The 17,395-nt window shown below is 46.5% G+C and overlaps 1 protein-coding gene across 2 annotated transcripts in view; it reads right to left on the bottom strand.

Moving 5' to 3' along the window:
• Positions 1-541: 541 nt before the first annotated feature.
• The window catches only part of FKBP6 (FKBP prolyl isomerase family member 6 (inactive)), a 147,898-nt gene continuing 131,044 nt past the window's right edge, over positions 542-17,395 (bottom strand). For both annotated transcript variants that reach the window (XM_075333273.1, XM_075333274.1), the window contains exons 7-8: positions 6,638-6,747; positions 542-817 (exon numbers count right to left, since the gene is read on the bottom strand). In XM_075333273.1, coding sequence (XP_075189388.1) covers positions 733-817; positions 6,638-6,747 — 195 coding nt within the window. In that variant the 3' untranslated portion in view covers positions 542-732. The remainder of the gene's footprint in view (positions 818-6,637; positions 6,748-17,395) is intronic.

Here is a 17,395-nt window from a genome sequence, read left to right as displayed (position 1 = left end):
TGTCAATTCATGTAGATTTTCCAATATAGAAACACTATACTCATCTGCACCGGTTGTCACACGGAAATGCTTTTCTGGTCCTCTGCACACTAATATCATAACCTATAGAGGTCTCATGTGTAGAGATTTGTAGGTTAGCAGAGAAGACATCACAGCGCCAGGAGGTGAACGTATAATTGTATTATTTTTATTACCCCATATTCGGGGTCTTTTGGAAGTTGTAGGAAATTTTCTCCAGCAATTTCCCTATTCTTAATCATATTTGTAAGGCTGGATCAGACTACGTCTTAATCCTCGAAACGCTGGAGGTCTAAACATGCAATTTTGGAATCTTCTCTGTGATCCTGGTGATATCAATCTTTGTAGCCTGACAAAAAAAAAGCGTAGTTTACTACCTCAAAAACAATTCAAGATTGTGAATGAGCCTTCACATAAATCAACCTCCAATTTTTATTTGGATCTTCAAAAAAACAAAAAAAAAAAAACAAAAACAAAAACTGCAATCTTAGGAACGAGACCCAGTTCAAACAAGAACATCAAGCTTTATTATTCTCATAAAGTATAGAACTAAAAAGGCACACACAGTTTTTCAGTATTAATTCCACAAACAAGACAAAACAATTCTGTAATACTGTGCTGGTCAAGTACAACTAAAAACTCACAAGCACCTGGTCATTCAGATCACCAATGAGCAGGAAAGGAGAGGTGCAGTGAAATCAATGGCCATCTCTATTAGTGAGGCACGGCTGTGGAGGATGGAGGAGCAAACATACGGACACACATCTGCCTCTGATGATCCATGTAGTCTTTGTAACAACTGTAAAACAGAATGCGCAGTAATATTTATCAAGTTTGTTTAATGCACACCCCCATATTAACCCCTTCACGACCGGCCGATTTTTCGCTTTCCGTTTTTTTTTCCCGCCATTCTTTTTCTGAGACGTAACTTTTTTATTTTTCAGTCAATATGGTCATGTGAGGGCTCATTTTTTGCGGAACGAGCTGTACTTTTAAATGAAACCATCAGTTTTACCATTTAGTGTACTAGAAAACGGCAAAAAAATTCTAAATGCAGAAAAAAATGTAAAAAAAGTGCGATAGCACTATGGTTTTTGAAATATTTTATTCACTGTGTTCAGTATATGGTAGAACTGATGTGTGGGTGTGATGCCTCAGGTCAGTGCGAGTTCGTAGACACCAAACATGTATAGGTTTACTTTTATATAAGGGGTTAAAAAAAAAAAAATCGGAAGTTTGTCCGAAAAAAGTGGCGCACATTTTACGCCATATTCCATGACCCGTAGCATTCTCATTTTTCGGGATCTATGGCTCAGTGATTACTTATTTTTTGCGTCTCGAGCTGACGTTTTTAACGGTACCATTTGTGCGCAGATGCTACGTTTTGATCACCTCTTATTGCATTTTGTGCAAAAGTTGTGGCGACAAAAAAACATCGTTTTGGCGTTTGGAATTTTTTTTGCCGCTACGCTGTATACTGATCAGATTATTTGATTTTATATTTTATTTTGATAGATCGGGCGTTTCTGAACGCGGCGATACCAAATGTGTGTATATTTTGTATTTTTTTAACCCTTTAATTTTCAATGGGGCGAATGGGGGGTGATTTGAACTTTTAGGGTTTTTTGTTTGTTTTTTTAATTTTTTAAAACTTTTTTTTTTAATTTTACTAGTCCCCCTAGGGGGCTAATGCGATCAGCATTCCGATCGCTCTGCAGTATCTGCTGATCACAGCTACAAGGCTGTAAACAGCAGATACGCTCTCTTCTCTTTTGCTGTGCCGCTGGCACAGCGAAAGTGAAAGCAAGTCAGGTGTAGTACAGGAGTCATCACATGACCCTGTGCTACCATGACAACTATCGGAAGTCACGTGATCGCGTCACGTGACTTCCGGTATCGGGCGGTAAGTAAATGTTTACCGCGATCGCGCTTATAAATGGCACTGTCAGATATTGACAGCGCCATATAAGGGGTTAAACGGCACGAGCAGATAACGATTCTGCTCGTGCCTAGCAGGCACACATCTCAGCTGTGAAAATCAGCTGAGATGTGTGCCGATAGCAGTTTGATGCTGCCGGTAGACCGCGGGCAGTATCACTATGACCGCAAGGACGTAATTTTACGGCCCGCGGTCGTTAAGGGGTTAATACTGTGATTTTCGAATTGCCCGTGACGCACAAACGACGGGGGCGGGTGCGATCGCACGATATATCGTAACGCCGGTTTTAGTCGCGGTTCAATAACAAAGTGTCCATGCAGCTAAAAAAAAGTTAAAGAATACTGCAGGACACTTCATTATAGAAAGCAGACAGACCCAAAAGAAATAGAGTAGACAGAAGATCCTGCAATCATACTCACCAGAACCAGAATGAGAGGACCTGCAGTGGAACGTATCAAGGAACTGTGGTATAACGCACAAGCACACACATCAGGTCACACTCAGATCGCACACCCGATCACCACATCAGGCTAAACCAAGTGCTTCTGGCTGGCAGAATATCCTGGGACGCAGTGCTGTGGAACGCATAGAGGACCTGCAGTGGAAGCGCCAAGTCCTCCATGTGTTCCAATGAACCTCATCTGCCCCTGCTGGTTGGAAGCAATCAGTATCACCAGATGGGGTGAATGCGTGTGCGGGATCTGATGTGTGCGAGTTTGGTGGCCATCTTGAAAGGGGAAACGCGTCGAGGCATTGCAGAGCGTTTTTGCTAAGGGAAGTAATTAATCTTAATCATTTTTTTCCCTGGGTGTCTATACACCATGTTTATCTTGGCTCCATTATCTTCTCTTATGACTGCCTATAGGCACTGCACTATATATAGTACATTGTTTTGACTCAGACTGTGCACTGTCTGTTTGGCAGACATTTGGGATTTAGTTTATCCATGTGTGTTGGCCTTTATATTCACTGTGTATTTACATAGTGATATCTACTTTACACATATCCCAATGTAGTATTTTTGGCCGTATTTGATTTGTGTTTGCCTATAGGCACTGCGCTATTTATATGTGTACAAATTATCTTGAACTGTGCTTTTTTTGGCAAACCTTTTTGTGGGTTTTCCATGGATGATGGCCGTGATATGGATTATGATCACATTTTTCTGAATGATAATTCATGGGCTATACTGGATGGTTTAAACTGGGTGATTACCTCCCTCTGGACCCATCATATTATTATTTCTTGTATATGGGTGTGGATTCTTATGATTGGAGGATATCAATTTTGTATCTATTTCTGATTAACCCGTACAAAGCATAGTCCTATATCACTGTTTGGCCATCTTTAGTGTAACTATTTTAATTCACTAGTTTAGGGCTTAGTGAGGGAAAGCCGACGTGGAACGGGGGCGCCCAAAACAGTTACGGCGTCACACCCTCCGTTGGTAGGTAGGAGCTAGATCCCCTAGGGCGCTATAGGGATCCCATATATACATTTAGCTCCTCCTCCCTCACCCATTCCCTTGTGTGTTTAAAGTCACTGGGTGTCCCTTGAATTTTAATACATATCAATAAAGTTTAATATTTTAAGCAAATTTGAGGCTTTTTCTGTCTGTTTATTCATACTCAAATTGATATACTGTATACGTTTTTTGACGAGTTTGGTGGCCAGAAACAGGGGAGGGCCGCGTGGATCAAACCTGCTGGGAGCGCCCACCGAAGATCGCAGGAGGACCTGGGAGCCACGCAGACGTCCAGGTTCTGGTAAGTATTATTCTCCGTGTAAGTGGGAGGGGGCGCCTGCTTAATTTTTTTTTTTTTTTTGGGAGGGAGGGAGGGGGGGGGGGTAAACTCTCCCCCAACAGGGTTTCCACAAGAATAAGACCTACCTGAAAATAAGCCCCATTGCTTTTTCAGGGCAAAAAAAGAAAAAGTATAAGACGGTGTCTTATTTTTGGAAAAGCACAGTATGTACATAGGTGGAGATGAATAAGAAATTCTCATAAATATCAATATTAATTACCGTATTTTTCGCTTTATAAGACGCACTTTTTTCCCCCAAAATTGTGGGGAAAATAGGGGTGCGTCTTACAAAGTGACTGTAACTTACCGGGCAGTAATGCGGCGGCGGAGTGAGTCACAGGAGGCTGGTGCAGCCGCCATGGATCCCCCGGCAATCGGCTGCGGTGGCGGCCGCCATTGATCCCCCGGCAATCGGCTGCGGTGGCGGCCGCCATTGATCCCCCGGCAATCGGCTGCGGTGGCGGCAGCCATGGATCGCCCGGCAATCGGCTGCGGTGGCGGCCGCCATGGATCCCGCGGCAATCGGTTGCGGTGGCGGCAGCCATGGATCCCCCGGCAATCAGCTGCGGTGGCGGCCGCCATGGATCGCCCGGCAATCGGCTGCGGTGGCGGCCGCCATGGATCCCCCGGCAATCGGCTGCGGTGGCGGTCACCATAGCCGAAATCTTTATCTGCGCCTGCGCTGCCTCCAACGCGACTTCCGGAAAATGGCTGCGGAGGTGACGCAGATGGAGATCTCGGAGAAGCGAGATCTCCATCTGCGCATGCGCTGCCTTCCGTAGCCATTTTCCTGAAGTCCATCGCGTCAGAGGCTACGCAGGCGCAGATAGAGATCGCGGCTCTCAAAGATCGCGATCTGCGCATGCGCGGGCTCCATTTTAGATCTCCGCAGCAGCCGGAGACTATCATAAGAAAGAGGAGAGAGAGAAGAACGATTCTCCCTCTCCTCGCTAGGGCTGGATGCTGATTGGTGGAGACAACTTCTGCAGAGCTGCCTCCACCAATCAGTGATCTGAGCCTGACAAATGTTATCAGTTGAACGAAGGGTCCTAATAGGTGAGCAAAAAACACTGAAGGGGAACACAACCCCCATCATCAGCCTTCAGAATATACTGTATCAATTGGTGTATTCAGAAGGATGATGGGGGCTGTAGTCCTTTAGTGTAAACACTCCAGGGAGGGACTAATGTAGTGGCCAAAGTGTTAATGTGACTACCACCCCCCTCATCTTTCAGAATACAGCCATGTATGGTATACAGTACATAGGTGTATTCCTAAGGATGAGGGGGGTGGTAGTCCCAGATCCCCATAAAAGTGCATCATGCAGGTCCCCCATAGTCGTGTCATCCACGGATCCCACATAACAGTGCATCATCCACAGGTCCCCCATAATAGTGCGTCATCCACAGGTCCCCCATAATAGTGCGTCATCCACAGGTCCCCATAATAGTGCGTCATCCACAGGTCCCCCATAATAGTGCGTCATCCACAGGTCCCCATAATAGTGCGTCATCCACAGGTCCCCCATAGCAGTGCGTTATCCACAGATCCCCCACAGGTCCCCAATAATAGTGCATCATCCTCAGGTCCCCCATAACAGTGCGTCATCCACAGGTCCCCATAGCAATGCATCATCCACATTTCCCCCATAATAGTGCGTCATCCACAGGTCCCCATAATAGTGCGTCATCCACAGGTCCCCCATAATAGTGCGTCATCCACAGGTCCCCCATAGCAGTGTGTCATCCACAGGTCCCCCATAGCAGTGCGTTATCCACAGATCCCCCACAGCAGTGTCATCCACAGGTCCCCAATAATAGTGCATCATCCTCAGGTCCCCCATAACAGTGCGCCATCCACAGGTTCCCCATAGCAGTGTCATCAACAGGTCCCCCACAGCAGTGCATCATCCACAGATCCCCCCATAACAGACCCTCCTGTTGAGTCTAAATTGTTAAAATGTTTTTTTTTTAATTTTATTAAAATGTTTTAGCACACTATTTGGCTCAATTCTTTTTTTTTTTAATTTTCCTCCTCTAAAACCTAGGTGCGTCTTATAATCAGGTGCGTCTTATAAAAGCGAAAAATACGGTACATGAGCTAAATTCCATGATCATTAACCATATACCAGAAACAAAGTTTCAAACTCTGCATATAAAAGCTCAAATTTTTATTGAACAATTTAAATAAAAAAATAAAAATAATACTCGTACCAAAAAGCAAGGATTGCCAATCCATTAGGTCCATAGCAAACTATACCCGCATATAATATAATCAAATATGTAAGTAACCAGTCAATTGCCATAATCAGAATGCCAAAGTATATAAGATCTTAATAAATAAGCTATAGGACCACCTAGTGGTGGGATTACATTATCACCCCTCAAGTGAAAGTAAGAAAATAATAAATAAAGATAATAACAAAAGGGAGAGACAAACTTACACCAGTCCTAAAGGTATTGGCCGGACTACACTGCCTCGACACGTGTTTCGTGCTTCAACTTCCTCAGGAGGCGCACATCATAGAGGAAGGGGCTGATATTTAAAGGTCAGTGGACCAATCATTGGTGGCATATAATCAGTGTGTGGGGACCTGGCAATCCTTGCTTTTTGATAGGAGTATAGGTGGAGAGGAGCCATAGAGACCCTGTACACATTAGGTATGTCCACCCCTCAGGGTCTTTGGTGCAAACGCTACAGTTTATATTCTTCCTTGAAGTTTCTTGGTCACTTCATGGGTCTTATCTGCGGCTATTCGAAATCACGCTCACATTTTGCTCAATTTGCACTTTAAAGTCTTGTACAAAAAAACAAAGCCTTAAAAAATGAAAACCCTTCATATGAATTCCTTATCTTCTAAGATGATATGTAATACCTTGACAACCTCTTCAGTTCACTGTTAATTTCCAGATTAAATGGTTCCAACTTTTGAGCCCTCAGAAGGAAGGTGCGTGCCTTTTCATACTCTCTCAACTCAAGACAGGCCTAAGACAGGATGAGAACTAAACATTAATCCACAGGTCATTTAGATAGACATTTTCAGAGAAGAGTTGTGTAATCGCGATAAGAAAATCATTTCTGTTTTTTGGAACATCTCAATTTAAAGCAGCTGAACTTTGAGAACTTTTTATATGTTCTATGCCCTTTAAAAACTAAGGTTTCAATTTTAATAGTATTGTCCAGCATGGAAAGCTATGAAGCTTTGCAAATTTGTTTTCATTCCTGTAAAATAAAAATATATATACACATTATTATATTAATTTGCATGTTAAGTGGCTTCCACGCCCCGTTTTTCTCCAGTCTGTTTTGCCTGGCTTTAGCTGCATTGATATCAGTCTATGCAATTGGAGTACAGATGCTGGCAGTGAAAGTGTCACTGTGTCTCACCAGTTCTAGGGATAAGCTGCTTCATGTGGCTGTCCTGATAAGACCGTAAATCACTGCCCAAGACCACCCTTATGAATGCAGAGCAAGGAAAAAGCAGGGATTTAAATAACAATGTTATTATTTATTATTATAGCGTGATTTATTCCATGGCGCTTTACATGTGAAAGGGGTATACATAATAGCGACAAGTACAATAATCAAACAATACAAAACACAGACTGGTACAAGAGAAGAGAGGTCCCTGTACACGAGGGCTCACAGTCTACAAGGAATAGGTGATTATACAGTAGGTTATGGTAGAGCTGGTTGTGCGGCGCTGTATCAGACTGAGGATTACGGCAGGTTGTAGGCTTGTCAGAAGAGGTGGGTCTTCAGGTTCCTTTTGAAGCTCAAGGCAAGAGTCTGATATGTTGTGGCAGAGCATTCCTGAGTATGGGGGAGGCGCGGGAGAAATCTTGGATGCAATGGTGTGAAGAGGAGATTAGAGGGGAGCAGAGGAGGAGATCTTGTGAGGATCGAAGGTTACGTGCAGGTACGTACTGGGAGACTAGGTCATAGATGTAGGGAGGACACAGGCTGTGGATGGCTTTGTCGGTCATGGTTAGGGTTTTGAGCTGGAGTCGTTGGGCAATGGGAAGCCAGTGAATGGATTGGCAGAGAGGAAGGGTCTTGGAGTAGCGGGGGGACAGGTGGATTAGTCATGCAGCATAGTTTAGAATAGATTGTAGGGGTGCGAGACTATTAAAAGGGAGGCCACAGAGCAGGAGGTTACAATCTGCTCCCTTACGGATCGTCCACATGCCGCATGCAGATCAGATACCATGTTTAAAGAAGCACTCTAGATGTGTTTTTTGTTAGTTTTTTTATTGCTCCCATCGTTAGACATCAATAATGTGGTAGAGCGCATCCTTTATACTTGCTCATTACGGTGTTCTGCGACTTCTAGCACTGCTCTGGTCCTCTCCTGCATAATGTAACCACAGATCTTTCTTTCCGGCTTACGATGTGGACGTTACTTCTTTACTGTAATGTAAGCCTATGACAGCATTACTCTGAGACTTGGACTTTTTGACCCGGTTGGTCAAAATTGAGGTAATAAGGTTCAGGAGAGGACTGGAGCAGCGCTGGAAACTGCTGCAGAAGATAATGATGGGAAAGTATTATCCAGTTTAAAAATCAAGTATTCCTGAAATCCAAAATCATTAAAAACAAAAAAAACAAAAAAAACAAAAAAAACAAACCACACAACAAACACGGGGAGAGTTACTCAACAACATTCCATCTCTATAGATACAAAGCAAAAAAAAGTGGATACTGATAGGTGACCTGATCATGCTATAAGCCTATATGTTCAGTCTGAGCTTCATACATTTTGTACAAATTAATCAATAGATCATGGAATAACTTACACAATTGGATATGTAAAGAAAAAATGATCCTGTGATCTTATCATTGTGCCCCTTCTATATACTGTGTAATGGAAGTGTCTGACCGTAGAGAGACCTTGTCTCATGATACCACATCTCCTGGGCCAGGGAGAAAGCAACAGAGTATACAGACATTACAGCATAGGATGTGAGCTGCTACTGCTTTCTGTGATGTGAAACATTGTTTTTAAACACGCAGGAAAATATTTTACAACACAAAGCAGCAGCTGCAATCCCATGTTGTCCTGTCTGTATATATATTGCTTCCTCCCCTGCCCAGAAGATGTGGTATGATCAGACCATGTTCCTGTACGATCAGACACAGCCATTACACAGTTCACAGCAGGGTCACATATATAAGATTATCTCAACACAGCACTTTTTAATTTTAACAAATTGTGGAACATCTATTGATAAGATTGTGGAGACATGGGGGTCAGTGGGCGCTATCGTCCGCTGGCCCGGCCGCCTTTAGAAAGACAGCATGGCCCAGCGCTCATCCCAACTGAACGCCCAACCTCCTTAACCGTGGGCGGAACACTACTCAGACAACACAGGGTGAAGAAATCACAATATTAAGACTAAGACTTTTTTGGATCCCCAAACCATTAACGGCACATAATTAGCAAAACCACAAAATGTAACCGGCAACAGTTTCTCACCCTTCCGGTAGCTCACCAGGGATATCTCAAAAATATATTATAAACCCCAACTTTTTTTAAAAAAATTCCTTTATTATACCAAAAGCTAAACAGACTCAGACATAAATACATACAATGTCTCAGCTGGATTCAACCAATAAGGAGGTAGATACATTGCAATATACAATTCATCCTTCTTTCACGATTCGATACCTATTTCCCCTCATCAAAAAATTCCTCAGAGGGAAAAATTGCAATTTTATATATATATATATATATATATATATATATATATATATATATATATATATATATATATATATATATATATATATATATATATATATATATATATATATATATATATATATATATATATTTTTTTTATAAATACCTATAAGGCTATGTGCGCACGTTGCGTACAGTTCACTGCAGAAATTTCTGCAGCGATCTGAAGAGCACATGTGCGCTTTAAATCGCTGCAGAAATGTCTGTAGTGAAGCCGATTCCATGCGCTCTGCCTGCAGCTCCTGCCATAGACAGAGCAGGAGCTGCCGGCAAAGCGCAGGAAAGAAGTGACATGTCACTTCTTTTTACGCAGAGCTTCGGCAGTAGCCGAAGCGCTGCGCTCTAAAACACCACGTGCGCACGGCCCCTGCACAATCTCCATAGACTGTGCAGGGGACGCAGGACGCATGCAGTTACGCTGCGCTACGCAGCATAACTGCATGTATTTACGCAACGTGCGCACATAGCCTTAAACTCACCATCATGGTTTAGGAGCTAAATACAGAGACAAAAAGATATTTCGTCTCTATATCTAGTTCCAACCCCTATCCAGTTTTTGAGACCATAAAAACACACTTATGATAATGTCATCCCTGGTCACTCTTTTTGATGCTTTTTTGACAGCTACTTGACATCCAAATCACATCCTCAACTGGTCAATTGAACAGAGGAAAAAACAGGGATAACTTTTTTTGAAAAAAGCACATCCTGGAATACCCTAGGTTATTCCTAACAGAACCAACACCCAATATGTGGTGCAAACTCATCTACCAAACTGTTATTTTAGATACCATGCACCCTATAGAATGCCAAAGGTCATTCTCTACAGAACAGAGACTTAATATCGGCCCAAGGCCATCATCTGAACTGTTAGAAAAGAAGGGAATTTTGTTACTTACCGTAAATTCCTTTTCTTCTAGCTCCAATTGGGAGACCCAGACGATTGGGTGTATAGCTACTGCCTCCGGAGGCCACACAAAGTATTACACTAAAAAGTGTAAGGCCCCTCCCCTTCTGCATATACACCCCCCGTGGATCACGGGCTGCTTCAGTTTTAGTGCAAAAGCAAGAAGGAGGAAAGCCAATAACTGGTTAAACAATTCAATCCGAAGGATTTACATCGGAGAACTGAAACCATTCAACATGAACAACATGTGTACCCGAACAACCAAAAAATCCCGAAGGAACAGGGGCGGGTGCTGGGTCTCCCAATTGGAGCTAGAAGAAAAGGAATTTACGGTAAGTAACAAAATTCCCTTCTTCTTCGGCGCTCCATTGGGAGACCCAGACGATTGGGACGTCCAAAAGCAGTCCCTGGGTGGGTAAATTAATACCTCAAGTTTGGACTGTAAAAACAGCCCTTCCCTACATGGAGGCAACCGCCGCCTGCAGGACTCTTCTACTTAGGCTGGCATCCGCCTAAGCGTAGGCATGCACCTGATAACGCTTGGTGAAGGTGTGCAGACTCGCCCAGGTAGCCGCCTGGCACACCTGCTGAGCTGTAGCCTGGTGCCGTAATGTCCAGGACGCACCCACGGCTCTGGTAGAATGGGCCTTCAGCCCTGATGGAACCGGAAGCCCAGCAGAACGGTAGGCTTCAAGAATTGGTTCCTTGATCCATCGAGCCAGGGTGGATTTGGAAGCCTGCGACCCTTTGCGCTGACCAGCGACAAGTACAAAGGGTGCATCCGAGCGGCGCAGGGGCGCCGTACGGGAAATGTAGATTCTGAGCGCTCTCATCAGATCCAACAAATACAAATCCAATTCATATCGATGAACTGGATGAGGACAAAAGGAAGGTAAGGAGATATCCTGACTGAGATGAAAAGGGGGATACCACCTTAGGGAGAAACCCCGGAATCAGGCGCAGCACTACCTTGTCTTGGTGAAACACCAAGAAAGGAGCTTTGGATGACCGCGCTGCGAGCTCGGACACTCTCTGAAGAGACGTGACCGTTACCAAAAAGGCCACTTTCTGTGAAAGTCGAGAAAGTGAAACATCCCTCAGAGGCCCAAAGGGCGGCTCCTGGAGAGCAATTAGTACCCTGTTCAGATCCCATGGGTCTAACAGCCTCTTGTACGGAGGGACAATGTGACAAACCCCCTGCAGGAACGTGCGTACCTGAGGAAGTCGCCCTATGCGCTTCTGAAAGAATACAGACAGCGCTGGGACTCGTCTGTTAAGGGAGCCGAGCGACAAACCTTTTCCCAAACCAGATTGCAGGAAGGAAGGAAAAGTAGGCAATGCAAATGTCCAGGGAGACACTCCCTGAGCAGAGCACTAAGATAAGAATATCTTCCACGTCTTGTGGTGGATCTCGGCAGACGTCGGCTTCCTAGCCCGTCTCATGGTGACAATGACGTCTTGAGATAATCCTGAAGACGCTAGGATCCAGGACTCAATGGCCACCAGTCAGGTTCAGGGCTGTAGAATTCAGATGGAAAAAACGGCCCTTGGGACAGTAAGTCTGGTCGGTCTGGTAGTGCCCACGGTTGGCCGACCGTGAGATGCCACAGATGCAGGTACCACGACCTCCTCGGCCAGTCTCGGGCGACGAGGATGGCGCGGCGGCAATCGGAGCTGATCTTGCGTAGCCCTCTGGGCAACAGTGTCAGAGGGGGAAACACATAGGGTAGCTGGAACTGCGACCAATCCTGAACTAAGGCGCCTGCCGCCAGAGCTCTTTGATCGTGAGACCGCGCCATGAAAATCGGGCCCTTGTTGTTGTGCCAAGACGCCATTAGGTCGACGTCCGTCCTCCCCCAGCAGCTACAGATTTCTTGAGACCCGTCCGGGTGCAGAGACCATTCCCCTGCGTCCATGCCCTGGCGACTGAGGAAGTCTGCTTCCCAGTTTTCTACGCCCGGGATGTGAACTGCGGATATGGTGTATGCTCTGTCTTCCACCCACATCAGAATCCGCCGGACTTCCTGGGAGGCTTGCCGACTGCGTGTTCCGCCTTGGTGCTTGATGTATGCCACCGCTGCGAAGTTGTCCGACTGAATTCGGATCTGTTTGCCTTCCAGCCTCTGCTGGAAGGCTTGCAGGGCAAGATACCCTGCCCAGATTTCCAGAACATTGATCTGAAGGGTGGACTCCTCTGAAGAGAGTCCTTGCCCGTCTGAGAAAGGGGTACGTTCCTGTCTAGGGACGTTGACTTCCCATCCCATTGGCGAAGAATGTCCTATAGAAGTGGACGCAGATGAAACTGCGCGAAAAGGACTGCCTCTGCATGAGGCGTCTTAAGTGGTGTGACTGGCCTTGAAGGAGAGACTGCACCCCCGTCTGTAGTGAACGCTGTATGGCCAGCGGGAGCTGCACTATCGCTGAGAGAGTGTGAAGCTCCATGCCAAGATATGTCAGCGCTTGGGTCGGTGTCAGATTTTACTTTGAAAAGTTTATGATCCACCCGAAACTCTGGAGAGTCTCCAGCGCCACGTTCAGGCTGTGTTGGCATGCCTCTTGAGAGGGTGCCTTGACAAGTAGATCGTTCAAGTAAGGGATTACAGAGTGACCCTGAGAGTGCAGGACTACTCCCACTGCTGCCATGAACTTGAGAAAAGCCGTGGGGCTGTCGCCAGACCGAAGGGCAGGGCTACGAACTGAAGATGCTCGTCTTCAATAACGAATCGTAGCCAACACCGGTGCTCTGGAGCAATCGGCACGTGGAAATAAGCATCCTGATGTCTATTGACGCTAGTAAATCTCCTTGAGATATGGAGGCAATGACGGAGCAGAGGGATTCCATCCGGAACCGCCTGGTTTTCACGTGCTTGTTGAGCAGGTTTAGGTCCAAAACGGAACGGAAGAGCCGTCGTTGTTTGGTACCACAACCAGAAGGAAGTAAAAACCGTATCTTGTTCCTGAGGAGGAACAGGGATTACCACTCCTTCTGCCTGCAGAAGAGCATCGGCTCGGTCGGGAGGTGAGGAAGTTCTGAAAATCTAGTCGGAGGACGAGAACAGAACTCTATCCTGTACACGTGAGACAAAATGTCTCTCACCCACCGGTCTTTGACCTGTGGCAGCTAGATGTCGCCAAAGCGGGAGAGTCTGCCACCGACCGCGGATGCGGAGAGAGAGAGCTGAACGTCATGAGGAAACCGCCTTGGTAGCGGTTCCTCCGGCTGCCTTCCTTGGGCGTGATTGAGCCTGCCCGGAATCTGCGCCTCTCTGAGCTTTTTGAGTCCTTTTGGACGAGGACAATTGGGACCTGCCCGAGCCTGGGAAGGACCGAAACCTCGACTGTCCTTTCCTCTGTTGGTGTTGTTTGATCTGGGCTGGTGTAAGGAAGAGTCCTTACTCTTGGACTGTTTAATGATTTCATCCAATCGCTCACGAAACAGTCTGTCACCAGATAACGGCAAACTGGTTAAGCACTTTTTTGGAAGCAGAATCTGCTTTCCATTCCCTCAACCACAAGGCTCTGCGTAAAACCACGGAGTTGGCGGACGCCACTGACGTACGGCTCGTAGAGTGCAGGACAGCATTAATAGCGTAAGACGCAATGCAGACATTGCGAGGTTAAGGACGCCATCTGCGGCACAGATGTACATGTGACAGTGTCCGCGTGCGCAAGACCAGCTGAAATAGCTTGGAATGCCCATACGGCTGCGAATGCCGGAGCAACCGACACGCCGATAGCTTCATAGACAGAATTCAACCAGAGGACCATCTGTCTGTCAATGGCATCTTTAAGTGAAGTCCCATCTTCCACTGCAACTATGGATGTAGCCGCAAGCCTGGAGATTGGGGGATCCACCTTTGGACACTGGGACCAGCGCTTGACCACGTCAGGGAGAAAAAAGGATAACGTGTATCCTTAATACGATTGGAGAACGCTTATCTGGATAAGCGTGGTGTTTCCGGATTGCTTCTCTGAAGTCAGAGTGGCCAGAAAAGTACTCAATATACGCTTGAGATACTGAAAAGGGATTTCTCCTGCTGTGAAGCTGACTCCTCCACCGGAGGAGCTGAGGGAGAAATATCCAACATTCCCTTGATGGACGCTAGAAGATCATTCACTATGGCGTCACCATCCGGAGTATCCGGATTGAGAGCGGTCTCAGGATCAGAGTCCTGATCAGCTATGTCTGCCTCATCATACAGAGAGTCCCGCTGGGACCCTAACCAGTGATGAAGCCGAGTGCCGCTCCCAGCGAGCTCGCTTAGACTGTCTGGGACTGTCGTCCGTGTCAGAGCCTGCGCCCTGGGATGCATGGGACCCCCCCGGAGCACTGATTTTCCAAATGAGGGCGTATCAACATTGCCCATGGTCCGTCTGGACTGCAAAGTTTCTAAGATGTTAGTCACAGTCACAGACCTATCAGCCGAAATTGCAACTCCGTCCCTGTCCCTGGACAGGGTTCACAGGTGGTTCCTTTAGCCACCTCTAGCAGAGACCCCGGCTGACCAAGTGCTACAGGGGAGCATTGCACACAATGGGGACAGTGGAACCTGCCGTGTGGAACAGTATCACGTGCAGTACAAGCAGCATAGAAGCCTGTGCCTTGGCACCCTTTCTTTTTTGCTGCTGTTGTCTAGCCATCTAGAAGCATATAGCCAAGAATAGCGACCGTACAGTGCAATGTATAGCATACAAGCAGAAAGTACAAATGAACACTTCAGCACATGCAGTACAAGCAGCATAGAAAGCCTGTGCCTTAGCACCCTTGCTTTTTTGCTGCTGTTGTCCAGCCATCTAGGAGTATATAGCCCAGAATAGCGACCGTACAGTGCAGTGTATAGCATACCAGCATAAAGTACAAATGAACACTTCAGCACATGCAATACAAGCAGCCTAGAAAGCCTGTGCCTTAGCACCCTTGCTTTTTGCTGCTGTAGTCTAGCCATCTAGGCATAAAATACAAATGGCATTAGTGGGGTCAGCCCTTCAGGTGCTGCTTACCGCCCGCCCAAAGGCGGGTGTGTGGTCGCCCGAATCCTGTGACTGGTTGCCCAGAGCTTGTCTCCCTTCTCCAGCCCAGACTGCGTGCAGGTAATGGCTGCCGGCGTCTTGTGAAGAGGGGCGGGCCGTGGGCGTGCCCCAGACAAGAGCGGGAAACTGGCGTCCCACTGTGTCCAGTGAAGGGGGCTGGAGAATGCAAAGCAGACTCCAGCTCTCGGCGCTGACTTTCTGTACAGCGTCCCGCCCCTCCCCTGACTGGCAGGGCTGGGGGCGGGAACGAAGTGAAAACTAGGCCGCAAAGCCGGGGACTCGAGTAATAAGCGCGGCCGTCCTATGTGCACGGCCAGCGCGGAAGTCCCCGGCGCACCACAAGTCCCAGCCGCGCCACAGTGTAAAACACCCCGCAGCGGCCGGCGCGGCAGTTTCTAACACATAAATTCACTCAGCTAAGCTGCAGTGAATAATAGCACAAGCGCTCCGCGCTGTTGTCCCCGGCGCACTAGCACTCCCAGCAATGCTGGTGTGTGTGTGCGCGATGTGTACGGGGACACAGAGTACCTTAATGTAGCAGGGCCCTGCCCTGACGATACCCAGCTCCATATCCAGCAGGATCTCCGGGTCTGTGGATGGAGCCCAGTCTCAGTGCCTGGAGACCGGTAAGATCCCACTTCACCCAGAGCCCCGAGGGGGGATGGGGAAGGAAAACAGCATGTGGGCTCCAGCCTCCGTACCCGCAATGGGTACCTCAACCTTAACAAACACCCGACAAAAGTGGGGTGAGAAGGGAGCATGCTGGGGGCCCTAGTATGGGCCCTCTTTTCTTCCATCCGACATAGTCAGCAGCTGCTGCTGACTAAAAACAGTGGAGCTATGCGTGGATGTCTGACCTCCTTCGCACAAAGCATAAAACTGAAGCAGCCCGTGATCCACGGGGGGTGTATATGCAGAAGGGGAGGGGCCTTACACTTTTTAGTGTAATACTTTGTGTGGCCTCCGGAGGCAGTAGCTATACACCCAATCGTCTGGGTCTCCCAATGGAGCGCCGAAGAAAAGATTTTTTCAGCAAAGCAAAACACACACATATATGCCAAAGATAATACAGAATAAAAAAGTCCAGTAACCATAATTTGTTCCTTAATAGGATTCTTGATAGATGAAATATTTATCACATATCCACTTGAGATTGTCATATAAAAAAATATCCTTCTTCATAGAGGTAGTTGATTTCAGACATGTGAAATGTCACAGGTTCCTTTTGGTAATGGTTAGACACTCTGTGCTTGATAGCTTCACAATCTTGGGATACAATTTACACCTTACACCTCGACGCGTTTCCCCCTTGTATGATAGAGCCAAAGGGTTCATCAGGAGGTTTTATTGATCCATGAGTTTAATATCAATATTCAATATGGATCCCAAAATCACCTCAGATAAAGTATGGTATGCCAAACCGGACCACTACAGCAATCGTTTAGGGGTCCAAGTAAGATGAGACAGTAGAAACTGGCAAAACGCCATGATAGCCTCCGTCCCAGAAAATCCCCAAATGAGGACACCAGCACGACACCAGCACGCACGCATAGGCGTGCTGGTGTCCTCATTTGGGCATTTTCTGGGACGGAGGCTATCATGGCGTTTTGCCAGTTTCTACTGTCTCATCTTACTTGGACCCCTAAACGATTGCTGTAGTGGTCCGGTTTGGCATACCATACTTTATCTGAGGTGATTTTGGGATCCATATTGAATATTGATATTAAACTCATGGATCAATAAAACCTCCTGATGAACCCTTTGGCTCTATCATACAAGAAGGAAACGCGTCGAGGTGTAAGGTGTAAATTGTATCCCAAGATTGTGAAGCTATCAAGCACAGAGTGTCTAACCATTACCAAAAGGAACCTGTGACATTTCACATGTCTGAAATCAACTACCTCTATGAAGAAGGATATTATTTTATATGACAATCTCAAGTGGATATGTGA

The sequence above is a fragment of the Anomaloglossus baeobatrachus genome, chromosome 2 (assembly GCF_048569485.1).
Source record: "Anomaloglossus baeobatrachus isolate aAnoBae1 chromosome 2, aAnoBae1.hap1, whole genome shotgun sequence".
In the NCBI taxonomy this organism is placed as follows: Eukaryota; Metazoa; Chordata; class Amphibia; order Anura; family Aromobatidae; genus Anomaloglossus; species Anomaloglossus baeobatrachus.
This window is presented reverse-complemented; position numbering and strand designations above follow the sequence as displayed.